This window comes from Moschus berezovskii, chromosome 19 (assembly GCF_049115385.1).
Source record: "Moschus berezovskii isolate FMDL1 chromosome 19, NW_MosBer_1.0, whole genome shotgun sequence".
Taxonomy (NCBI): domain Eukaryota; kingdom Metazoa; phylum Chordata; class Mammalia; order Artiodactyla; family Moschidae; genus Moschus; species Moschus berezovskii.
In genome coordinates, this window is record NC_142478.1 from 67,144,690 (window position 1) to 67,170,712 (window position 26,023).

The 26,023-nt window shown below is 46.4% G+C and overlaps 2 protein-coding genes across 7 annotated transcripts in view; one reads left to right on the forward strand and one right to left on the reverse strand.

The window, feature by feature from the left end:
• The window catches only part of ACACB (acetyl-CoA carboxylase beta), a 123,883-nt gene that overhangs the window by 17,091 nt on the left and 80,769 nt on the right, over positions 1-26,023 (reverse strand). For 4 of the 6 annotated variants that reach the window (XM_055405357.2, XM_055405356.2, XM_088828270.1 and 1 more), the window contains 15 exons: positions 24,804-24,922; positions 23,122-23,259; positions 22,012-22,111; positions 21,804-21,911; positions 19,670-19,726; positions 19,390-19,431; positions 17,870-18,091; positions 16,094-16,249; positions 15,027-15,230; positions 14,527-14,682; positions 10,393-10,515; positions 9,520-9,789; positions 5,660-5,757; positions 4,347-4,467; positions 1,256-1,366 (listed from right to left, as the gene is read on the reverse strand). In XM_055405357.2, coding sequence (XP_055261332.2) covers positions 1,256-1,366; positions 4,347-4,467; positions 5,660-5,757; positions 9,520-9,789; positions 10,393-10,515; positions 14,527-14,682; positions 15,027-15,230; positions 16,094-16,249; positions 17,870-18,091; positions 19,390-19,431; positions 19,670-19,726; positions 21,804-21,911; positions 22,012-22,111; positions 23,122-23,259; positions 24,804-24,922 — 2,025 coding nt within the window. Of the gene's footprint in view, positions 1-1,255; positions 1,367-2,628; positions 3,281-3,697; positions 3,757-4,346; positions 4,468-5,659; positions 5,758-9,519; positions 9,790-10,392; positions 10,516-14,526; positions 14,683-15,026; positions 15,231-16,093; positions 16,250-17,869; positions 18,092-19,389; positions 19,432-19,669; positions 19,727-21,803; positions 21,912-22,011; positions 22,112-23,121; positions 23,260-24,803; positions 24,923-26,023 lie in introns of those variants that run through there. The other 2 variants (XM_055405361.2, XM_055405358.2) reach the window with 2 other exon arrangements.
• Positions 6,649-7,305, forward strand: LOC148774905 (uncharacterized protein MSANTD5-like). The gene is made up of 2 exons (XM_088828421.1): positions 6,649-7,201; positions 7,283-7,305. Exons 1-2 carry the CDS (start codon positions 6,649-6,651, stop codon positions 7,303-7,305), a joined length of 576 nt encoding a protein of 191 aa, XP_088684547.1.

Genomic DNA, 26,023 nt, shown 5'->3' on the forward strand with positions numbered 1-26,023 from the left:
GAATCTCGGGTATTTGTTGTTTTTTTTCAACTTCCAGATAATTCCATCATGTAGCCCAATTTGAGAACCAGAGATCCAGCTAGTGACTGCTCATCTCCAGGCAAAACCCAACCAAGCTTTGCTGATGGAGCAGGTCTGCGGTGGGGCCAGAGAACTTTGTGTTTTTATCATGATCCCAGGTAATGCTGATGCTGCTGGTTCAGGGGCAGACTTTGAGACCCACTGTGGGATTTTTGGAGAAGGAAATGGCAACCCACTCCAGTGTTCTTGCCTGGAGAATCCCAGGGACAGGGGAGCCTGGTGGGCTTCCATCTATGGTGTCACGCAGAGTCGGACACGACTGAAGTGACTTAGTAGTAGTAGTAGTGGGATTTTTAGCAGACCTGATATTAGGGAGACTTTACAGCATTGTGGAAGGCATTTCAAGACAGTGAAAACAGTCGCACGAAACTGTGCTCACTAGGAGTCTAACTATGTAAAGACATGAGATGAGAGGAAAACTACACAAAAAGTGTAGTAGGGACAAAATTACTTTTTATCTTTTCTTGGTCTTTTCCCAGTTTTCTGCAATGTGTAATGCTAGTTTAATAATTTTTAAAATTTCAATAATATTTTAAAATTTAAATTACAGTAACACAGAGAATTAGTTCCACCAGAAGAGCCTAACACACACATTGCTGCTGTTAAGTCGCTCAGTCGTGTTGGACTCTTTTTCGACCCCATGGACTGTAGCCCGCCAGTTTCCTCAGTCCATGGGATTCTCCAGGCAAGAATACTGGAGTGGGTTGCACTGGAGTGGGAAATGGCAATTTCCTTCTCCGGTGGATTTTCCTGATCCAAGGATCGAACCTGCATCTCCTGCTTTGTAGGCAAACTCTTAACGCTGAGCCACCAAGGAAGCTCAATACACATCTATATGTATGTATCTTCTATCTATAATATATGTTAGCTCATAAGAGGCCCACATAACTGCAAAGCGAAAGAACAGCTCTTACAATAGCAGGGATGGAACTGGTTTCTTTTTTTCCTTTTCTTGCTGCATCATGTAGCTTGTGGGGTCTTAGTTCCCCAACCAGGGACTGAACCCGGGCCCTCAGCAGTGAGTGTGTGGAGTCCTAACCACTGGACCACCAGGGAATTCTGGAACTGCTTTCATGCTGAGAAAAATTCCCCACTGGGGACACTGGGAATGTCAGAATGACCCCGCCCCTGCCCCTACATGTCCACTCCCTGGCCGTCCCTTCAAGGTGGTCACCTTGTTGAGAGCCATCGCTCCCGTGAGGATGATGTGGGAATTCTCAACCTGGATCACTCGCTGGCCCAGCCTCACCAGGTAGGCCCCGATCCCGAGGGCCCGGCAGGTCACCTGTGGAGACAGGACCCCTCCTGCATTCCTCGGGGCCAGTGCCCTGCCCCCCACAGCGGGGACAGTCCAGGATCCACTGGGCATGAATGGAAGCTCAGCTTGGCCACGGGCATCCTGATTGGTGGCCGGACAGCATGGGCACAAGCCTGTCCTTCAGGCAGCCTGACCTCGACATCCTGTCCAGAAAGAACAGGGCTAGCGAGGAAGAGTATTGTAAAGACACACAGCAGATGTGGAATGTTCTGGCTCTTGCTTCAAGAGGCATCTCTGTGGCCCTTCTGAGTGTGGTTGCTCCTGAGACATTGCATGCATTCACACAACCAAAGGAAGCCTAGGAGGGCGGGTGAAACGGAAAAAATGATCAAAGTCTGTGTCGAGTTAACAGACCTTTGTTTTGATCACATACGACGGTTACATAAGACACTATCACATGGGAGCTGGACGAGGGGCACCCAGGACCTGCCTAAACTATCTCATAACTTCCAATGCAGTCTAAACTATTTCAAAATAAAAAGATTTATACAGGCAGACCTCATTTTATTGTACTTCATGGATGCTGAGGTTTATTTTATTTTTTTTAACAAAGTTTGTGGCAATCCTGTGTGTCAGATGAGGGTTAGCATTTTTTAGCCATAAAGGATTTTAAAATTAAAGTGTATACATTTTTAAAAGACATAATGCTATCACAGACTTAACAGAATACAGTATAGTATAAACATAACTGTTACATGGATTGAGAAACCAAAATATCCATGTGACTTTATTGTGATCTCCACTTCAATGCTATATTCATTCACTTTACCGTAGAGGTCTGGGACCAAACCTGCGACATCGCTGAGGTGTGCCTGTCTGTGTGTGTATATATATATATATATAAATTAAAGATATGTATATATACATGTATATCTATTTTGCAATATATAAAAATATACCTATCTTTTTATATCCTTCAAAAGAAAATGACATATTTTGGAATACGTAAAAGTGAAAGAGGAGAGTGAAAGGCTGGCTTGAAGCTCAACATTCAGAAAACGAAGATCATGGCATCTGGTCCCATCACTTCATGGGAAATAGATGGGGAAACAGTGGAAACAGTGTCAGGCTTTTTTTGGAATCCAAAATCACTGCGGATGCTGATTGCAGCCATGAAATTAAAAGACGCTTACTCCTTGGAAGGAAAGTTATGACCAACATTGATAGTATATTAAAAAGCAGAGATATTACTTTGCCAACAAAGGTCCGTCTAGTCAAGGCTATGGTTTTTCCCGTGGTCATGTATGGATGTGAGAGTTGGACTGTGAAGAAAGCTGATCGCCGAAGAATTGATGCTTTTGAGCTGTGGTGTTGGAGAAGACTCTTGAGAGTCCCTTATACTGCAAGGAGATCCAACCAGTCCATTCTAGAGGAGATCAATCCTGGGTGTTCATTGGAAGGACTGATGCTAAAGCTGAAACTGCAATACTTTGGCCACCTCATGCGACGAGTTGATTCACTGGAAAAGACTCTGATGCTGGGAAAGGTTGAGGGCGGGAGGAGACGGGGACGACAGAGAATGAGATGGCTGGATGGCATCACCGACTCTGTGGACATGAGTTTGAGTGAACTCTGGGAGTTGGTGATGGACAGGGAGGCCTGGCGTGCTGTGATTCATGGGGTCGCAAAGAGTCGGACACGACTGAGCGACTGAACTGAACTGAAATATATGTATGTCCTTTTATTTTGAAATAGGCATGAAACATACATCATGACACCTAGATGATAAGCCCAAGGAAGACACTCAAGGCAGCGTTTCCCACCTGGGCAACTGAAGAGCCAACCCCGAGGGTAAACATCAGGACTTGAGTGACAGTGTACCACTGAAGAAAACTTACTACGACTCCAACAGGCACAGAAGATATTTCTGTAAAGGCCAAACTAGGGAATGAGAAGGTCGTCATTTAGTACCAGTTACAATTAGATAAAAGTTCTTTTTTTTTTTTTCCCACACTGCTGGGCATGCAAGATCTTAGTTCCCTGACCAGGGACTGAACCTGTGCCCCTGTGTAGAGAAAGTGTGGAGTCTTAGCCACTGGGTCACCAGGGAAGGCCCCAAAGTTCTTCTAAATACTCAATATCTTTTAAATAAGAAGAGATTGAATCCTGATTCAAGCCAACCAACTATAATAAGACATTTTGAGATAACTATGAAAACTGAACCCAAGCTGAGTTCTGACAATATTAAAGAATTGCTGTTCATATTGTTGGGTGTAACAGTATCATGGTTATGTTACTTTTAAAAAAAAATGAATGGGGGAGCATTTATCTAGCAAAGAGCCACACTACGGTACTTACAGATGGAAAGATGTAAGTGAAGGCTGCTTTAAAATATTCCAGAACAGTGGGCAGATGGGCTGAGGATACAGGAGTGGTTACATGCGGACAACTGTTGGAGCTGGTGATGAGTACATGGGGCTCATTATCAATTCTCTTTACTTTCGCGACTGTTTTTTAAAATTTATTTTTAATTGGAGAATAATTGCTTTACAATGTTGTGTTGGTTGTTTCCGTATAACAACGTGAATCAGCCATAAGAAAACATATGTGAGGGGACATATGCACCTCCCTCCCTCTGCACCTCCCTCCCACCTACCCCAGCCTGCCCCTCTAGGTTGTCTAGAGCACTGAGCTGAGCTCCATGTTACACGGCAACTCCGCTGGCTATCACGCACAGTACCGCATAAACTGTGTTCAGTGCGGTCCGTCCGTGCCACCCTCCCCTTCCCCTGCTGTGCCCACACATCTGCGCTCTACGTCTGTGTCCCTATTCCTGCCCCGTAAACCAGTTCATCAGCACCAGTGTTCTAAATTCCATACGTGCGTGTGAGTGTATGATACTTGCTTTTCTCTTTCTGACTTACTTCACTTTGTGTGACAGGCTTTTCCTGATTAAAGTTTCTATAATAAAAAGTTGAGCTGGAAAAGAAAACGGGCAGGGACTCACCATGCTGATGGTGACAATCTCGTCGTAATCCTGGGAGGTCTCCCCAGCAATCATGCCTGAGCCCCTCAGGTTCTCTACGCCTAGGCCCTCCTCCTTCCCAATGATGTCCGTGATGACATACCTTCAGGAACCAAACGAGAGTTACAGACTGAGCTGCAGCCTAGGACAATCCAAGGCTGATGCACTTCCCAAGGACCCGGGGAAGGAAGGCTGAGCCAGGTGAGGGACTGGAGGGCGAGAAAGCCGCCAAAGGTGAGATGAAGGCAGGGGTCGAGAACCCTCACGACTGGCCCTAAAGCTTCCAGAAGGGCAAGGGCAGCCTCAATGATGATCACCCCTCCAACCAAAGAGAAAGTCTGCTGATTCAGAGGCTGTCCTAACAAAGCATCACCCCTGTCCTGCCCTCCTTCAGAGATAATCTACAACAGCCTTTGGTTTGCAGAGAGATGGGCATGAGCCAGGAGAAGGCACTTGGTTCATGACCAAAATCACTCATGGCCACATGAGTCCACTGCACAGCCCAACCTCCCTGATGATCTGACCGGGAGCTTATGTAATAATAATAGAAGTAAAGTGTACAACAAATGCAGCAACTGAGTCATCCGAAAACCATCCCTGCCTCCCTGGTCCGTGGAAAAAATTGTCTTCCGTGAAATCAGTCCCTGGTGCCAGAAAGGCTGGGTTAGGCTCTAACCCATTAGAGATTCACAAGGCATTTTAGTGCATTAAATGCTCTGAGAAGGTCTGCAGTAAAGATACTTATTGGAGCTCATCTAACCCAGTGTTTCCGAAACTTACTTGACTATGGAAAATCGTCACTCCTTCCCTCCCCCCAGATCAATGATTACCATCCCAGGAAACTCAGCCTGGGAAATTTTGATTTAAATCAGAATCTGATTTTAAAAACCTACAACCTTCCCTGGAAAAGACACCAGCATCACCCTTGACATTCTCATGGAGCAGACCCTGATGTCTTCCCAGCTCACCCAGTGAATCAGTTTGGCTCATTTGGTCATAAAATGTGAGCCCGCAAGCTCTGGGGACATGCCGGAATCCAACCTAACTGTCCCTGCGTGATGTGCTGTTTTTGTGAGAGACGTGCCTCATGTGGGGACAGCAAGGATGGGGTCACCCTAAAGAGGGGCCCCAGGTGTCTGAGCTGTCAGTGCCCACAATGGAAGCTGGGGGGACCCTCTGTACAATCCCCCCCCCGACCTGCTTGAGAAACTGTCACCAGCCCAGAGGCAGATTCCCCACGAGCAGCTGAAATGAGCCACAGTCAGAACGTGGGAGCTGCCTGCTAAGTGATTTACCTGGATTCTCCATCTTCCTCCACGTGTTTACAATGGACAGAGTTCAGGGAGCTGATTCTGGTGTAGTCTTGCGGGGTCAGGTACAGGTACTTAATTCCCTTAAAAATATGTAAATACTTCAATGAGGCTATGAGAGCAGCTCCGTGTACTCAACAGCCAGTTTTGTTTTAGTGCCAACACTGTGTGTAAGGGATGCAGGGAGGACACCGTGTTAACAGCACAGTCACCTGTCTGATGCTAACAGACATCTGATGTTAACATGCTAATAACACCAATTAACTGAACGTCTGCTCTGTGCTTGCCACACACCCTTACCACACAGCCTCACTTTTTCCCTGGTGTCTCTGATTCACTCTGTGTTTGTTTTTAAATCTTTATTGAATTTGTTACAGGATTGTTTCTGCTTTGTTTTTCTCGCTCCCAGACACATGGGATCTTAGCTCCTCCACCAGGGATCGAACCCTCAGCCCCTGCATTGATAGGGGGAGTTTTAACTACTGGACCACCAGGGAAGTCACTGAATCAGTGTTATTTAATCATCTTTTCATTCTCTCTCCCCAAAGGAGCCTTTCAGATACTTCTCTTTCCCTGATTACCAACCCCTTTGCCCCAGTCAAGTTTTATTATAGATATACTGGTTATGTAATCAATGTACATATATGTGTGTGTGCTTCTACATGAAAATAATACTTTTTGTCACTTTTGGGGGGACAATACCACCTCCCTGAGAACATGTGCTGTGGTTGCAAAGAATGCCTCTGTCCCCTGCATTTTCACATCACAAGCTGTGTGTTCCTTTATTCATTTTGCCTTTTATGAGGTCCTGAGGTCTTCTGGATGAATGCTAAGAACTTCCTGAGAGACTGCTAGAACCAGACATATTTCAGGAGATCACCTGAGCTTGTGAATTCCAGCAAGGTAGAGAAAGTGCCAGCTCTCTTCAGTTCCTGGATTAGACATTGTGGCTGCAGAGGAATTTCAGAATACCAATGGAGAAAGTGACAATTCAGACTGAAAATACTAGCCACCTCCAGGATGTAGAGAAAGTAAAAGAAACTCGGGGAGCAGAAGTGCCCTCAGACCAGGATGTCAAAGCTTGGAGCGACCACGAAATTAGGAGTTTCTTAGAAGAATGGGAACTCCTTGAAGGTGAAGCATTAAAGAAGAATTTTAATGTAGCATCAAAAATAATTGCCAGGCATCTCAAGCAAAGGGGCATAATTAAGAGCAAGATAAAATGTCTCCAGATGCTCATAAGTATGCATGACTTATATTGGACCATACATGAAGTCAACCAGAGACCAAGGAGTGAACCTTTGCCATGTCCTTATGGAGGGACCCTTCACAGGATCTTCGGACATAGGTTGGAGATAAAGGAGTTTTCAGAAGTGGCTGCCCTCCCAGCACCTGTGTACCAGCCTCCTGACTGTGCCATCCCTGATCACTTTGAGGAGCTGTCGTGGATTCCCCCAAGTATGATCTACACAGAAGATCCTCACGTACCCAGGTGGGAGCTCTGGAACATGAACCTTCCACAGTCAAGTCCATGCCCGCTTCCTGCATTTCTCCTACCATACTCTGGCCCTCAGTCACCATGGTCTCCTACCACACCCTGGTCTTCAGCAACAGGGGTCAACTTTTTCTGACACCGAGTCAGATGGATAATTTACAATTAGAAGTTTACAATTTGATTCAAAGTACAGACAATAGAGTAGAACATCTCTCTAACCTCATGACTTCTTTCTTCCTAGCCCAATGTAATGAGGAAAAAAAAAAAAAACTATAAAAATAGATGACTGTTACCCTCATCCTTTTCTGCCTTGTGCTGGATTTTGGATGGGACCTAGGATTGTAAAATGTCCCTGGGGCTGTAGGGGTTGGGGTTCACATTACAGGTAACCTGAGACTTGTTACCTTTTCTCTTTACTCTCTCCATCATGCTACTTGCATGGAGGATCATTAACATCAGGGACAACTTAGACATTCAGAGATAAGTGAGCTCAGTCACACCCTCTTCATTTCCTGAGTGTGATTGTGGAAATTGTTTAATGTTTCTGATAATTATATATATATATATTTAAGAGTTGCTAATTTTATTTTATTTTTTTACTTTACAATATTGTATTGATTTTGCCATACATTGACATGAATCCACCCCGGGTGTACATGTGTCCCCCATCTTGAACCCCCCTCCCACCTCCCCCCCATACCATCCCTTTGTTTCATCCCAGTGCACCAGCCCCGAGCATCCTATATATGCTTATTTTTTAAAAGAAATTGCCCATTCAGTTTTCAAATAGCTGTATGTTACCACCAGGAAGGTCTGAGTCATTCAATTTATTTCCTCATTATCATTATGTGTTGTCACAATTTAAATTTTTGCAGTTCTGACAGTTCTTTAGGAAGTGGCATCAGCAGACTCAGCCCATTTTAGCATGCTCTGAGCAGAGCTTAGAATGATGGTCTGGTCTCTGCCCATAGGCTTCTCTGTTTAACATCCCAAAGTGATGATATCTCATTGTGGTCTCAGTTTGCAATCCCTCTTGGCTAATGACTTTGAACATTATTTCATGTGTCTATATGCCATCTGAATATCGTCTTCAGTGATTGGTCTCTTCAAGTTTTTGGTCCATTTTCTAATTGAATTGTTTTGACTCTTTTGAATTGAGAGTTATTTATTGTAGCCTTCTGTGAAATGTGTCATGTGTAAATAATTTCTCTTCGTGCCTTTTTTTTTCTACAAAACCTCATATGGACAGGATAAAAGTTAAATTTTGATTAGGTCAATTTTCAAATAGTACTTTCAGCTTCTTTGATAAGAGTATTCTAATTATCTGCTCCATATTAGGTAATTTGCAGTAGTCTGTGTGTTTTAAGAATTGGTCCATTTCTTCTAAGTTGTCAAATTTTAAGTGTATACAGTCATTCACAGTATATCCTTGTTTTCTTTTGAATATCTACAGGAGCTCTAGTGATGTTCTTTGCTTCATTTCTGCTATTGATAATTTGCACTGTCCCTTTTTTCTTAGTCTTGCTCAAGGTTTGTCTACTAAATAATATCAAAAAAAAAAAAAAAGAACTTCCTGAGGCCAGGCATTATACATCCTCTGCATCCTTGGTATGTACTGTGTTCAGAAGATGCTCAGTATGTATCGATATTAGCTACATGTTTATATAAGAAATAACTATTTTCACTATTGTTCTCCAAGGATCTTTCTGAGGGCTTCTGAAGCAGCTCAGTGATAAAGAATCTTCCTGCCAACGCAGCAAACGCGGGATCGATCCCTGGGTTGGAAAATCCTCTGGAGAAGGAAATGGCTACCCACTCCAGTATTCCTGCCTGGAGAATCTCATGGACAGAGAAGCCTGGCGGGCTATAGTCCATGGGGTCACAAAGAATCAGACATGACTGACTAACACTTTCAGAGTTCTATGAAGTGACTACTACTATTATTCCCATTTTACAGATAAGGAACCTGAGTCATTTGCTAGTGGCTAAGGAGGGAGGGCTTCCCAGGTGGCACTAGTGGTAAAGAACCTGCCTGCCAGTGCAGGCTAAGAAAGGCAGTTTCGATCCCTGGGTCAGAAAGATCCTCTGGGGAGGGCTTGGCAACCCACTCCAGTATTCTTGCCTGGAGAAACCCATGGACATATGAGCCTGGCAGGCTACAGTCTATGGGATCTCAAGAGTCGGACACTTAAGAGTTTGGACTTAGTGACCAAACCACCACCACCATGTGTATCTGTGCTGTCTAAGAGCAAGATTTTTTTCCCCACTCCCTTAGAGGTACTGTCACTCCCTCGGAAAACACAGGAGGAGCTGGGTGGAATCACACTGCCACGCCAGCTTCGCGCGGTACCTTGTGGGGGTCTTCCGGGTCCACCCAAGCCACCTGGAACATGTGCTTGATCTCCTCTGCCAGGCCGATACGGGCCCCACTGTTGGCCGCGAGGTAGACTTTGGGGATGCCCTCAGCCCGGGCCAGCTCGGACGCCCGCAGGTACAGAAGGTCTTCTCCGGGGCCGAACGATCCGATGCGGAAGGTGATATCATTGCTGATGAGGATAATGTCACGCCCTTCTGGGTACTCAAGGGTCTTAAACCTCATTTTGAAGGCCACCATGCCCACCTGGAAAGGAGATGAATGCCCAAGAAAACAGGTTTGCTTCTTCATGGAGAAAAAAGATTTTTAAGTTTGTTTTTTTTTAATGTGGACCATTTAAAAAGTTTTATTGAATTTATTACAATATTGCTTCTGTTTTATGTTTTGTTTTTTCAGTCATGAGACATGTGGGATCTTAGTCCCTTGACCAGGGATCAAACCCACACCCCCTTTACTGGAAAGTGAAAGTGAAAGTCACTCAGTCGTGACCAATTCTTTGCAACCCCATGGACTATACAGTCCATGGGATTCTCCAGGCCAGAAGACTGGAGTGGGTAGCCATTCCCTTCTCCAGGGGATCTTCCCAACCCAGGGATCGCACCCAGGTCTCCTGCATTGCCGGCAGATTCTTTACCAACTGAGCCACCAGGGAAGCCCTTCCTACACTGGAAAGCAAAGTCTTAGCCACTCAACAACAGGGAAGTCCCTAGGGAGAAAATTTTTTAAAGGTGATTCCAGCCAGGAGTTGGGCTCTGTGGGTTTGCTCTTTTTAAAGATTTTATTGAAGTATAGTTGATCTACAATGCTGTGTTAATTTCTCCTGTAGAGCAAACTGACTCAGTTCTTTACCTCATTTCCTCCAGGAAGTCGGTTCATCTCCACCAACTGGCCCTGCGGATCCAGCACGAGTTCGGTGTACGTCAGGATGTCTTTGGGATACTTGTCTGGGGAGTGCCACATTTTAAAAAGAGCCTACAGAGAAAGGAGGAAAGAGAAAAATCTGAAGTTGCCAGTAAGGAAGTACATTTTCTAGGGCTGACTTTCTTTCTTAATCACAAACTATTTAAAGCACACAGCAAAAACATGCAGAAAAAATAAATACCCATGCATCTATCTTGCAGTTTTGTCAAATCATAATTTCTCCAAAGTTGCTTTAAGAATTTTTTAAAAGAAATAATAGAAATGCAGTTGAAGTCCCTGGTGTGCCCCTTTCCCATCCCATCCCCATCTGTCCCTACCCCTGCTCCCCTCAGGTAACCATTATCCTGAACTTGAAAGAAAGTGAAAGTTAGTCACACAGTTGTATCCAACTCTTTGTGATCCCATGGATGTAACCTGCTCGGCTCCTCTGTCCATAGAATTCTCCAGGCAAGAATACTGGAGTGGGTTGCCATCCTCCAGGAGATCCGGGGTTCGAACCTGGGTCTCCTGCTTTGCAGGCAGATTCTCTACCAGCTGAGCCAGTAGGGAAGCACATCCTGAACTTAGTGTCAAGTCAAGTCCTCTGTATGTGTTTATGTTTTTATCACATCATATGTGCAGACATTAAAACATGTAGCATTATTTTGCATGACTTCTCTTTTAAATAAATGGTGTCACACCAGACATGTCCTTCTACAACTTATTTTCCCAACTCTCCAGTATATTTGAGAGATTTATCCATGTTGATAAATTTAGCTCTGGTTTATTCCTTTTCCCTCATGTTCAGTTTTTCATGGTATGAATATGTCACAATTTATTTACTCATAATTTTTAGGAGAAACGTTTAGATTTCCAATTCTACAGTACTACCAACGATGCTATAATGAACATTCCTATGGTCTTTTTACATGGGTATATACCTAGGAGTGGAATTGCTGGATTGTAGCAAATGTGGATCTTCAGTTTTCCTAGATATTATCAAATTGCTTTACAGTAAGAATGTGTGCGAGCTTCTTTGCTCCATATACTTGTCCACATCTGGTTTTGTCAAATATTTGCATGCTTTCCCCTCTGCTAGGTGTGAAATTATACTGTGATTTTTTTTTGCTGTGATGCTGATCTGTACTTCACTGACTGTCACCTAGGTGAGCACCTTAGAATATATTGATCAGTTTCTCTTACATAATATTGTTCTAATCTCTTGCTGGTAACAGACATCGAAACATATTCTCCCAAGCTGGGGTCTTTTTTAAAAAAATTAATTATTTTAATTGGAGGCTAATTACAATACTGTGGTGGTTTTTCCCATACATAGACATGACTCAGTCACGGGTGTACATGTGTCCCCCGATACTGAACCCCCCTCCCACCTCCCTCCCCTCCCCATCCCTCTGGGTTGTCCCAGAGCCCCAGCTTTGGGTACTCCATCCTGGGGTCTTTTTTAGATAAATAACTTTTAAATTTTTATGTAGGGTTTAAAACCCTACTTTTAAATTTGTAGGCTTTTCCTATGCTTATGCTTTTAACTCACTCCAAGTGGTTTTAATTCTCTTGAAATTTATTTTTGTATTCCAGATGAGGTAGAAATAAAAATTTATTTTTAGATAAGAAAAGTCTTTGTATCTTTTAGTGGGATGTATTCCCCTTCATTCACAATTCCACCTCTGCATTCTGTCAAGGCTTTGTTTATAAGTGGGTCTGATTCTAGACTCTGTTCTGTTCCATTGGTCTATCTGTTTAGTTCCATTACAATAATATTATGCATTACAGTAAGTACAGCTGCTTGAAAACAGTGACTTATTTTAAAGGACGGCTAAGTCCCCCAGATTATTTTTTCAAAATTGCTTTTGCTATTCACAAACTTTTACTTTTCCTATGAACTTTGAAGTTGCACCCAAAACTCCAGAATTATACTGAATATATTATGTGGGGAACTATTATCTTTACAATATTGACTCTTCTGATCATTCATAAGCATGATATATCTGTTTATTTAGGCTTCAAGTACTTCCATAAAGTTTCAAAATTTCCCCTATAAAGGCCTTGTATGTTTTTTTAATTTATTCCTAGGGAAACTTTAGAGTTGATCTTAATATTGTAAACGGCATTTTTCCAATTAGATTTTAGAATTATTGCTTGTCAATGAGAGCACAATTTTTGTATACTGATCTAGCTGGAGAAGGGAATGGCAACCCACTCCAGTATTCTTGCCTGGAAAATCTAATGGACAGAGGAGCCTGGTGGGCTACAGTTCATGGGGATGCAGAATCAGGCACACCTGAATGAGTGAGCATGCACTTGTATCTAGCAATCTTGCTGTATTATCTTGCTGGTTCTTCAAATCCTCTTGGATTACTTGTACAGGCATTTTATCATCTACAAAAAACACCACTTTGCTTCTTGCTATTTGTGTATCTTTTATTTCTTTTTCTTATTTTAATGCATTGATCAAGAACTCCAGTTTTTTTTTTTAAAAAAAGGTAGAACAGATGGAGTAATTCAATATCACTAATGTTTATAATCTATATTTTCTATTTCTTCTTGAGTTAGTTTTGATAAGATGTATCTTTCTGGGAAATTTTCCTTTTCATCTGTTTTCAAATTTATGGTGAGTCCACAGTACTCTTTCTTTATCTAAAAGGAAAGTGGATGGATTTATTTTTGATGTGTCTGTTTCTTATTCTTATGGCCCATGATGTCCAAGGCAGAAGGATACAGACAATAACATTCTTAATCATAAAAGTTTCCATTTGTTAAAATAGCCTCTGATGCTGCTGCTGCTAAGTCGCATCAGTCGTGTCTGACTCTGTGCGACCCCATAGATGGCAGCCCACCAGGCTCCTGTCACTGGGATTCTCCAGGCAAGAACACTGGAATGGGTTGCCATTTCCTTCTCTAATGCATGAAAGTGAAAAGTGAAAGTGAAGTCACTCAGTTGTGTCCGACTTTTAGCGATCCCATGGACTGTAGCCTACCAGGCTCCTCCGTCCATGGGATTTCCCAGGCAAGAATACTGGAGTGGGGTTCCATTGCCTTCTCCGAAAATAGCCGCTGCTGCTGCTGCTAAGTCACTTCAGTCGTGTCCGACTCTGTGTGACCCCATAGACGGAAGCCCACCAGGCTCCCCCGTCCCTGGGATTCTCCAGGCAAGAACACTGGAGTGGGTTGCCATTTCCTTCTCCAGAAAATAGCCTCTACTGAATACTTAATATGTATTTCTTACTACAACCTTGGAGGTAGGTACTAACATTATTCTCATTTTACAAAGGAGAAAAGAGAGGCCCCAAGAGGTAAAGGAACTTGCCTGGGGACAAACAGGAAGCAAAGGACAGATTTGGGATTCAAGTCCAGGACTTCCTGACCCTAAATAGCAGCTTTTCCTACTACCCTGCATCTCATGCCTAAAGTGCACTGATGCTTTCCTGTCCACAGGAGAAGTCCACGCCCTCAGTTTCACGAATCTCATTCAAAGGCAATGGAGAGGATGTACAAAGGCATCCTTATCACCAGTGCCAGTGTGTTCAGTCTCCTTGAAAGGCGCTTCTACGTAAAAAACACAGGCATAGAAAACATGCTTGAAGGAAATATCCAGTATATATTCTGTATCCAGTGTATACTTCAAAATTCATCAACACATAAAACATTCTTTTTTTTAATTCCTCAAAGGTAGCGACACCATCCTCTTCCTCATGGTCTAGCCACCCGTAGAATGGTGCCTGGCTTATAGCAGGTGCTTAATACAAGCATTAACAAGACCAGGAGGAAATGGTAAGCAATTTGTCTTTAGTATATGGAACTAGGAGTTATTTGTTTATTCCTCCCACTCTCCTTTGTTGTCCAGAGTTTCTATATTATATTCTTTTTACCACTGGGGTGAAATAAGTCCTGTTTTAGAAAAATATACTATGAAGTCATTCCCAATATTAGTTTCTTTTTTGTTCATGAAGACTGTTTTTTAGAGTGAAGTCTTTAGAAAAGTAACTGAGAATGGAGGTTGTGGATGCTGGTGGAGTCTCTAAAGGGGGACCCCGGACGGTGCTGAGTCTCAGTCCCAGGACTTGCCTGCCTGAACATTTCTGGGAAGTCATACACATAGGTGGTACCCAGGGACTGGGCCTGGAATCGCTTGGCCTGAAGCAGATCCTTGGTGACGTAGGGAGTGTTGATCAGCATCCCATGCTGGGGGCCTTGTTTGTTGCCAAAGGAGTGAAATAAGATCTGGACCAGAAAGAGAGAAAAACAGAGAGTGAGGGAGGCAAATCTCAGAGAACCACACTCCTGCTCAATTTATTTCTTCCTGCTCCTCAATGAAAACGCAAAGAGGGAATGCTACTCAGCCACAAAAAAGAGCAGAATAATGCCACTGGCTGCAACATGGATGGACCTAGAGATTATCACACTAAGTGGAGTAAGTCAGAAATATACCACATGGCATCACTTCTATGTGGACTCTAACATATGACACAAATGAACTTTTCTGAAACAGACCAAGACCCACAGATGCAGAGAAGAGGCTTGGGCCTCTACTCTGACTCGACTTCTGTGACCCAGCCCGGCTTTACGTTTCCAGATCTGGGGTCGGTCACTTCCTTGTAGAGGCTGATGTCCAGGTAGTAGCCTGACTCGTTGGTGATGAAGAGGCGGATGGGGATGGCACTGTCAGTGGTGGTCTGGCGGATGTTGATCTTGACCTCAGCCTGGAGCACGCGGAGCTTCCACAGCCGGCTGCCATAGCGCATTACCATGGACCGCACCGACTCCTCGATCTGCCACAAACCACAGCGGTTCAATTTCAGAACCTAAACTGCACACACTCGTGACAGTTCTCGCTCTGACGGTGACAGAATGGTGAGATATACCGAATGCAAAACGCACTGTACGTGTACAGCGGAGTAACACGCTGCGTGTGTCATCGTTAGCTGATAAGAAGCAAAGGCATCTTTGATTTAAGCTCAGTATCCCACTCTGTCCCCACAGCTATCCAGAGAGGCTAGCACTTTTGTCCCCCATTGACAGAGGAGGAAACTGAGGCTGGTAAGAGCTAGTGCTCCTATGTTACACCGTCTTCCACTCCATCATGTATCCCAAGACTAAGCATTTTCTCTTCTGGGAACGACATGAACTGATGGAGCTGGGGAGGCAGCATGAGCCTCTGCACCCTCCACATGCCAAGCTGATGGACTGAAAGGACTTCTTTCATCCCCGAATCACCACCACAAACTCTGCCTGCTTGTGAGGAACCAGCCGTGGAGGATGGCTGAGCCTCAGACCTCAGGTTCTCACCCCCTCCCCCACCCACAGGTAGCCCATAAAGAGCCTGGAACCAGGAAGAGGCCAGAACTGTGTTTTGCAGAGGACATTCTGGGCATCTGTGTTTCCCGAAAAGTGAAGCGTGCCCATGGAGGGGGAACATCCTTAGGGACGGTCCTCAGGGGGGTGGCCAGAATATGGCTCCAGAATTAACTGATGGAAGCTTTGTGCTCCACCTGCAGCGATCGAGGCTCGGACACGCACATATGCGTCCTGCAACTCGGGTCTCGAACACCGGGAGACAATACCCCAAAGCAGGAGGGTCCCAGGGAAGGTGAACCCCAGAGCCTGGTGAGAGCCCCGCCCGCCGAGGGGAGACCTTGGAGGGGTCCATGATGACGGTGGGCACGAAGTTGAGGAAGATGTGGTTGCAGTCGGTGCGCACGCTGGTGTTGTTGAACGCCACCTCCAGCTCGTCCATGGCCTCCAGGAGCAGCCGCTCACCCTCGTTCTGGAGGTACTCGAAGGAGGCTTCCTGTCAAAACGGGAGGGGGCGACCGCTAAGGCGAGGGGCGCAGGGCTCAGAGAGTCAGGGAGAGGGGAGAATAGCCCCTCCTCTGAGAGCTGCGCCCGGTCAGACAGCAGAGCCCCACCTGCAGAAGCAAAGGGATGTCCAAGGCCGTCTCGTGTACATGGCACCTCTTTCATTTTCTGGGTTTTCTGCTGTGCTGACCCAGGAGGGGTCTTACAGTCCCTTCCGAGATATTGTAAACAACTCTCCCATGAGCCCGCGTTTCAGGCAAACCAACCAGTCCAACCACTCCACGGCCCACACCCCACCACTCCTTGCTAGGCTCACGCTCCAGGCCACTGTCCTCAGGCCCTGGTCACCCCAGGGCCAGGTATCAGACAACTAGAGACAGCCCCCATGTCAGGGCCTGCTGAAACCACTCAAGCCAGCCCACCGGCCTCACCTGGTCCTTCCTGCGAAACCCACAATAAATGCCCCCGTCCGCGAATCCCCCTCCCACGGCCTCCTGAGCAGCCCTGGCACTTCCCCACATGGTCCCCATGATACAGAGTGCCCCCTCCCCTTGGGATCCGTGAGTGACAAACAAACCATCTTTTCAATGGCAACCATCTCCTGGTCTGTTGGCCTTCCCTGGTGGCTCAGCTGGTAAAGAATCTGCCTGCAATGCGGGAGACCTGGGTTCAATCCCTGGTTTGGGAAGATCCCCCGGAGAAGGCAGTGGGCAACTCCAGTATTCTGGCCCAGAGAATTCCATGGACTCTACGGTCCATGGGGTTGCAAAGAATCAGACACGACTGAGCGACTTGCACTTACCCAGATAATCATAAAAGCTATTAGAACATCTGAGGCAGGAAAACACTGAGATTAGCTTAGCACTCATCACTAGAGGATTCCTTAAAAACATTACATACATGTGATACCTCCGTGCTAGGGAACTGCAGAGAGGAAACCATCTTCATTAACATAGAAGGAGGTCTATAGTAAAAACCAAGTCTTTACATGGTACGTACAGCCTGAGCTCCCATCTGTAACCTTATACCTACAACCCAATTCCATGGAATGAGGCCTACAACAGGTCTGACCCGAGTGGCAGGATTCTAGGTCCTTTTCTTTGATTTCTTTTTTTTTTTTTTGGCCAAGCCATGCAGCATGTGGGATCTTAGTTCCCCGACCAGGGATTGAACCTGTGCTCTCTGCATTGGAAGCAGAGTCATAACCACTGGACCACCAGGGAAGTCCCTCCTTGATTTTTGGAAGTATTTTCAGTACTGTTTGAAATCTTCACAGGATAGTCATGAATTACTTTTGTAAATGCAAGAAACAATGGGACATGATGTGCACTCAGTCAACAAATTCAAAAAATTCCCCTTATAAACCAGGATCTTTCTTTTCTATCCTCCTGATTCTCTCATGCAGACACATCTCCATGACGGAAGAAAGAACCCACATGTTACCTCATGAAAATAAGTCACTATCTACCTCCTGTCCCCTCTAGACTGGACTGTTGGTCACAAGGCCAGGGCTGTGGGTGCCTCGTTCACCCTGTGATCCCCGCATGCAGCCCAGGCCCTCCCCTGAGGCCCCCAGGGGACAAGTTCAGGGGAGACACAAACATCCACTGACATCGACCTTAGTGATCAGGTCTGAGTGCCTGATGATGACCCGGATGAAGAACCTGTGGTCCGTGACCTCAGTGCCCTCCTTCACTCTGGCGGCGCCCAGGTACAGGTGCATCTTGTGGTTGGCGCAGGGCATGGCGGTCACGTCGAAGTTTCGCAACCGGCTGAGCTCCAGCTGGAAGGCCAGGGCCGGCTCCAAGTGACGGTAGATGCGATCTTCTGCAAACTGCGGGCCAACCGGGGAGAGAAAAAACAAACGGACACACAGACACACGTGGAGCTGGACACTGAGGCGGCATGCCCGCTTGATCCATGCCCTGTCCTGCACGCCCCCTGGTGCTGCGGGCTTAGTGCTCAGGAATGAGGCAGTCATGGTATCCTCTAACTGTGAACTCAAGAGATTGGAGACTTGAGATTTTGTGAAGGTCCAGCAGAGAGGAAGGTCCACGAGCATGCAGTCTTGTGCTGGTACAAGTCTCTCAGCCCTGGGGGAGCTCAGTGAGCCCCCAGCACCTGCCAGCCCAACAGGCTGTTTTCTGTGAGCCACGACACAGAGTACTTCTCAAGAAGTCCCTAAGCCCCGGTTTCCTTGTGGAGCTTGGTCCCCAGAAGGAAGCGACTGATGGTGCTAGAGTTTTAACTGAAGAGGCTAAAGGAAGGATGGGTCTTAAGTAGTAAAGCGAGGCTCTGGATAGATTAAAATACTGTTTGCTGGAGGCTGGGTCTGTGCTGGGAACAAGACCACCTGTTCTGGAACAGGGATGAGCAGACTTTTTCTCAAAAGGCCAGAGAACCGATGGAGTACACAGTCGGTCACGACCACAGTCTGACTTCTGAATCCACGTGTTCTGCATCCGCAGATAAGACCAATCACAGAGATTCCATCTGTGGTTGGGTGAATCCGCGAATGTGGGAACTACAGACACGGAGGGCTGAGTGTACTCGATTCTGCCTGATTCTACTGCTGGAGCCAGAGAGCCAGAGATTAATGAGTATGGCCTGTGTCCCAGTCAAACTCTGGTTATAAAAACAGGCGGCTGGGGAATTTCCTGGTGGTCCAGTGGTTGAGACTCTGTGCTTCCACTGCAGGGGGCCTGGGTTCATTTCCTGGTCAGGGAACTAGGATTCCGCAAGCCATGTGTGGCATGGCCAAAAAACGAAACAAAAACCAATCAACTGACCCCTAAAAAACAGGGAGCCAGTCTGCAAGCCATAGTTTGCAAACCACTGTTCTAGAAGAATATAAACAAAAGAGGTTGGGAGACCTGTCTTACAGAGTTACAGCAGCAAGTATAAAAATTCTCCACGTGAGACAGAAACGTGTATAGCAAAGGCTGAAAGGGTGGGAAACGTGAGGTCCGAGGCCCACATACAAACGTGGGGCTCGCACTGGGAATACCAGCACAGAGGAAGGCTGGAGTCTGCACTTAATAGAATACAGGGATCATAAGGATTTGGGACAATGCTCTTCATGAATATCAAAGATCCCAGGGAAGAGAACCACTTCATTACTCTTCACCATACCTCATCTCTTGCTCTGAATGTGAAAAACTTAGGAAATTCTTTCTGCAAAAAAAGACACATGAAAGACAATTAAGTCAAACAAGACTTATTTAAATATTTATAGACTTGTTTTATGATTTTTAACCATTACCCAGTCCACTGCTAGAACAAATCATTTGGAAAGCCAGCTCTCCTTTAGCCATTGATCTTTCCCACCCCAATCTACAGAGCAAACTTCAAATAAATGGCACTGAGTCTTGAAGAATATGAAGAACTCAGATGCTCCGAGCACTGGACTGACCTCTTGGGCAATCAGGAACGTGATTCTTCGGAGTCCACACTCCACAAGGATGTTCTTCTGCATTAAAAACCAAACATACAATGGGATCATACTTGGTCACAAAAGGAATGAAGTCCTGACACATGTTACTACTGCCTGGATGAACCTGGAAAACATGCCGAGTAAAAGAGACCAGTCCCCAAAGGCCTCAGAGTGTATGAAGTTCCACTTAGTTTATTGACAGGAAGCACCCAGAATGAGCAAATTCACAGACAGAAAGTAGATTAGTGGTTTCCGAGGGCAGGGAAAAGGTGTTGAGTTGAGGGAAAATGGGGTGACTACTAATGGGTATGGGTATTTTGGTGGGGGTGGTGAAAATGTTCTAAAATATAATGATCATAACGATGGTTACACAACTCTATGAATATATTAGTAGTCTCTCCTTATTGACCCTGGATATGATCCAGGATTCCCAGTGGATGAATGGAACCATGGATAACACCAAACCCTATATATACTGGGTTGTTCTTTTTTTTTTCTTATACATACCTATAATAAAGTTTAATTTACAAATTAGGTACTGTAGCCCGCCAGGTTTTTCTGTTCATGTAAGTCTCCAGGCAAGAATACTGGAGTGGGTTGCCATTTCCTTCTCCAGGGAATCTTCCTGATCCAGGGATCAATCCTGGGTCTTGTGTATTGTAGGCAGATTCTTTACCATCTGAGCCACCAGGAATGTCCACAATAGGAGATTGACCACATAGAAAAATTATAGCCATTTACTGTAATAAAAGTTATGTGATTGTGGGCTCTCAAAATATTTTCTTGTAGTTTAATGCCTTTTCTGTCTTAACTAAGCACTTATCACTCACTGTGGCCATAATGTTCACAGTTTAAGGGTACATTTCTTTTTTCCTCCTTCACAACTTCATGGCTAGAAGAGTCAGTCTTACTGTAGATCTTAGCAGCTCGTGTTTTTTTACCTGCCTTATTAAGTCAAGAACTTTCAACTTTTCATTTAAGGGAAGCACCCTATGGCTTCTCTTTGGCATATCCGAGTTGCCAGCATCACTACCCTTGCACCTTGGGGCATAGTTAGGTAAAATACGGTGACTTAACGGCTAACCCTAACCCTAACTACTGCTACCATGACAACTGATAGGCCAACCCAGCCACCTACTAAGTGACAAACAGTGGGTGCGCTGGACAAAGGGGTGATTCGCATCGAAGTCAGACTGAGCAGGATGGTGCAGTATTTCCTCAGAGCAACTCAGAACGGCACACGACTTAAAACTGACAAGGTGCCTATGTCTGGCATTTTCTATTTAATGTTCTCAGACTACAGTTGGCCATGGGAAACTGAAACTAGGAAAACAAAACTGCAGAAAAGAGGACTATGGTACCAAGAAGCATTGAACTGCAAACTTTAAATGGAGGAATGGTATGGTACGTGAATTATATTCAATACAGCTATTAAAATATATATACACACACATTATTATACATGACACCACATGTTTATAAAACCAACCCAGTTATTTGCATACATGGTTGTTAATGTAAGTGACCATTTTAAAATTGGGAGTTCTGGACTTCCCTGGTGGCCCAGTGGTAAAGAATCCATCTGCCAATGCAGGGGACACAGGTTCGATCCCTGGTTGGGGAAGATCCCACACGCCACAGAGCAACTGTGTGTGCCACAGCTACCGAAGCCTTCATGCCCTTGAGCCTGTGCTCCGTGACAAGAAAAGCCACTGCAACAAGAAGCCCGAGCACCACAGCCAGAGCTGCCACGCTGTCCACAGAGAGAGAAAGCCTGCTCGCGGCAACAAAGACCCCATGTAGCCAAAAACATTGCCCTAAACTCCAAAACGATTTATTGACTGTGTCTTCTGCATAAGGCGGTGTATATACTGAGTCATCTTATTACGGCAACTCCCAGGGAGAGAGAAATGCCATCCCCATGTTACTGAAGGGAGAAGCCGAAGTTCTGGCCTGTTCAGCCTCCTCTGCCCAAGGTCCCTGGCAAAGCAGAGCGGGCATGGGCAGCCAGGCCTGTGGCTCTGAAGCTCTCAAGAGGACTTGGGCACGTGGACACCTCCCCGAGACGGTCCTCCTCCTTCTCAGGGACAGAGCCAGAGGCTGCCCAGCGTACCTTGGACTGCACGAATGTTCGGAAAACGGGCACCAGCTGCTCATCCTCCTGGTGGTCCGCGCACTGCAGGGCCACGTTCAGGATGTGGATCGGCTCCTCTCGGAGGCTCTGGGACAGAAAACCAAGGGGGGCGCCAAGAAAACCCAGTAGAAGGGCCCAGTGCCCCCAGCCCGCCCCCATCTCGGCTGCTCCCTGCTCACACCCTCACCTTGCTGTCATCCTCCGAGTACTGGGAATTCCGGGCCTTGCTGAAGAGGGGGGTGTCCTTGGGCACGTTGGCAAAGCAGGAGATGACTTCATCAAAGTTCCTGAGGGTGCGGGGCAGAGAGGGAGGGCTGAGGGGCCACTGCCCCATGAGGTCGTAGGTCAGACCCCGACCCTCCCACTTTCCCAACCACCACGCTGCGAGTGCCTCCAAGTCTGTGCAGAGCTCCTGTGGTTCCTGACTAGGTCCCAGGCACTAGTGATGAGGTCTTCCCCCAAAAGAAGAATAAACCTATGTGGTTTGAGATGGTGAGTAAAAGAAAGGGTTCCAACACTTTGGGGGCATGGCTAGGGTGCCTTTTTTACTGGCTGGGAGACTCCTGCAATCTCATCTCACTTCTCTGAGTCAACTGAGGATAACAAAAGTAATCACTACACCTCCCAAGGCTGTAGTGAAGATACGAGATAATGCATGATGCATAACACACAGGGGCAGGCCGAGAAAAGGGCAACGGGGACTTCCCTGATGGGCTGGTGGTTAAGAATCTGCCTTGCAGGGGATGAGGCTTTGATCCCTGGTCGGGGAACTAGGGTCTCACATGTCATGGAGCCCACACACAACTACGGAGCCTGTGTGCCACAACTAGAGAGTCCACGTGCTGCAGCAAAAGATCCAGCGAGACGCATCCAAGACCCTGTATACAGTGGAGCACGCACATAAATGTTTTTAAAGGGGGAATGATACTGACATTTTTGAGCATGTTATCTACATACTAACAATGGCTTAAAAACAATATTTTTAATGTATTATCTCATTTAACTTTCATGGTGACCCTATGAAGCAAGTCTTCTTGTGCCCCTTCTACAGATGAGAAAACAAAGGCATTGAGAGAAATCATTTGTTCAGAGTCTTATAGTCAAGAAGCAGGGTGAGACAGTATTCAAAAGCAGGAGGTGCTGACATGAAAGCTCACACTTTTGATGCTACGTTATTCTATTATTATTAACTCGCTGTGCAGTGTGTCTAGGCCAACCCCACAGGTGGGGGTTCAGGGGAAGCTCGCTCAAGCCCTATGGTTGGGGTGTTCTGGGGAGACTGAACCCCGCTGGGTACCTGACGAAATCCTCGAATCTCTGGAAGGCGACCATGGCCCCCATTCGCTGGGACTTGGGAGAGAAGCCACTGTCCATGAAGAGCTCTGTGCTGTGTCTCAGCAGTTCCGGGTTGGTGACACTGATGGGCACGGTCATCCTGCAGTGGGCGTGGGAGGTGGGGGGGTGAGGTAGCCGCATGCAGATCTGGCCCCAAGAGCCGTTCCTGCCCTGGAAGTGTCGGTGAGCCAGCCCCACAACACAGTCTTCTGACAGAGGGGGCTTAGAATCGGAGGTGGAAGGGATGGGGGCAGAGATCCCCCTCTGGTCACGCACAGAGCACCAGGGGCCTGGACCTCAGTCCTGCTGGTCTCTCACCTGACCTCCCCTATGGTCACAATGCACCTGCTTTTACAGACACAGGTGTGGAGGGTCCAGTCAGGCTCGGCTTGGGGCAGGGGTGAGATGTCACCCCTTGTGACCTTCCCAGAGGCCTGGAAGAGCAGGGCCGGGGGGCAGCTGAGACCACAGGTCCCGGGTAAGCTCCTGGCCCTTCTAGCCAACAGCAAGGGCCTGAGATGGCCAAGGAAGCCCTCCAGGGTCCTCAGTGTCTCCCTGGCTGATAACAATGCCATGCATCTATATATACCAAGGGTCACAACCGTGACCAGGACACTCATGTAGGTTCTTCCAGGAAACAAAGTGTGAATGACTACACCAGCCTTCTTTCCTACAGCCTTCTTTCCTAGACCAGCCTTCTTTCCTAGCAGCGCTGAACTGCTGCAACGAAGAACTCCAGAGGCAAAGAATTCTAGGACTTCCCCGGTGGTCCAGTGGCTAAGACTCCGTGCTCCCAGTGCGGGGGGTCTGGGTTCGATCCCTGGTCAGGGAACTGGATCCCACATACCACGACTAAAGACCCCACGTGCTACAGTGAAGACAAGCTCTCTTGTGCCACAGCTAAGACCTGGTGCAGCCAAATAAATGACACAAACAAAGCAAAGACTGCCTCCTCGGGGGGGACAAGTTCCAAAGTTCTTAAACCACAACTCCCACAGACCCCAAAATGATCCCAAGCCCCTAGTCAGTCCCCTTTTCTCTCAACTGGGCAAAGGTGACAATCTTTATTTTGTGGGATGGGGAATAAAGCTGAATAGAGCAGAGGGTGAAAGCACTCAGCATAGGACTCGACACACGTCATGCCATCAGACAGTAATAACAGTATCCATCACCATCGCCAAAGGGATCCTCAATATTCATCAACTTTCTGTGTGCCAGGCACGGGCCTAAACCTGTCTGTGCCTCATTCTTCATCAGGGTCTTAGACAACAGAACTTTCCGTGGTGATGGAATGTTCTAGAACTACAATGTCCAATATGGCAGCCACAAGTCACACGTGAGCTGTTGTGTCTGAGGACCTGAATTTTTAATTTAGTTTTGATGCATTTTAATTTCAATATCCCACAGGTAGGTAGCGGCTGCCAGCCCAGACAGTGCAGAGTTAGGAGGCAGGCGTGGGGTTATCTCCATGCCACTGAAGAGAGAATGGAGGTGTGGAGAGACACCAGGCTGGGGAACAGTGTGCCTAACGTCTCCCCAGCAGCTCCCAGACATCCCTGCTGGGTCCCTCCAGAGACAGGACTACAGTGGTCAGGGAGGAAAGAACCATAAGCCACCCCTCCCCAGGTGGGTACCACTCTGTACCGGTGCGGGTGGGAGGAGGGCAGCATGAACTGGAACTCCACCACGCAGGTGCCATCCGGGAACTGGCGGTGCTGCAGGCTGGTTAGCTCATAGGCGATGTAGCCCCTCCGCACATAAACCTAATGAAACAGAAGCACAGACTGCACCTGAGAAAACCCAGGTTGGCAGGTCCCAGAAACGAGCCCAAAACACGATCCCTAAAGCGGTGAAGAGTAAATGTGCTCACTCTTCAGGATGCTACTTCCTCTGCAAAAGACCAGGTGGTAAATAGTTTAGGCTTTTGTGGAATATATCATCTTTATCACAAATCACAACTACTCAATTCTGCTGCTGTAGGGACTTCCCTGATGGTCCAGTGGTTAAGACTCTGAGCTCCCACTATAAGAGGCACAAGTCTGTGCCGTGGACAATATGTAAATATGTGGGCATGGCTGTGTTCCAATAAAACTTTATTTACAAAACTGGGCAGGGGGCCAGAAGTGACCCACAGACTATAGTTTGCTGACTCCTGCTCTAGGGTAATGCCGTCCAGTAGAAATATAACACAGGTCACAGAGGCAGTTTTAAATTGAGATTTTCTAGTAGACACTTAAGCAGGTAAAGATGATTTTAATAACATACCTTATTTCATCTCCAATAACTAAAATATTACCATTTCAACATGCAACAATTTTTAAAAATTGAGGTGTTTTCCGTCCTTTCTCCACACTGAGGCTTTGGAACCCAGTGTGTCCTACACTCCGAGCACAGCTCAGTCAGACCGGCCACATCTTAGGTGCTCACGGCCACGTGTGGCCAGCATATCAGATGGCATGGTTCTAGAGACTAAGCATTGGGAACTTTTTTAACTGGACAGGGAATCCAGGGACTAACTGCTATCCTTTGAGATTGCTGCTTGCAAGGCTGGCCCTTGGCTAGCATGTGAGAACTTGGATTTGGGGAGGGTTCCCACCATTCCCAGAGAAGAATGGTTGGCAGTGCATTAACTAAGCAAACAGTATGACTTATGCTGAGCATATGTTTTCTTCCTGGGAGCTTGGAATTTTGGAATGTGCCAAGCAAAGGGTGCTTATGTGACCAGCCTCCAATAAAACTCTGGACACTAAGTCTCTAATGAGCTTCCCTGGTAGACAGCTTTCACATGTTGCCATAATTCGTTGCTCAAGGAATAAAAAGTTTAGATGAAGTGCCTTGGACCTGGCCCTTAGGGGGTTAGTGTT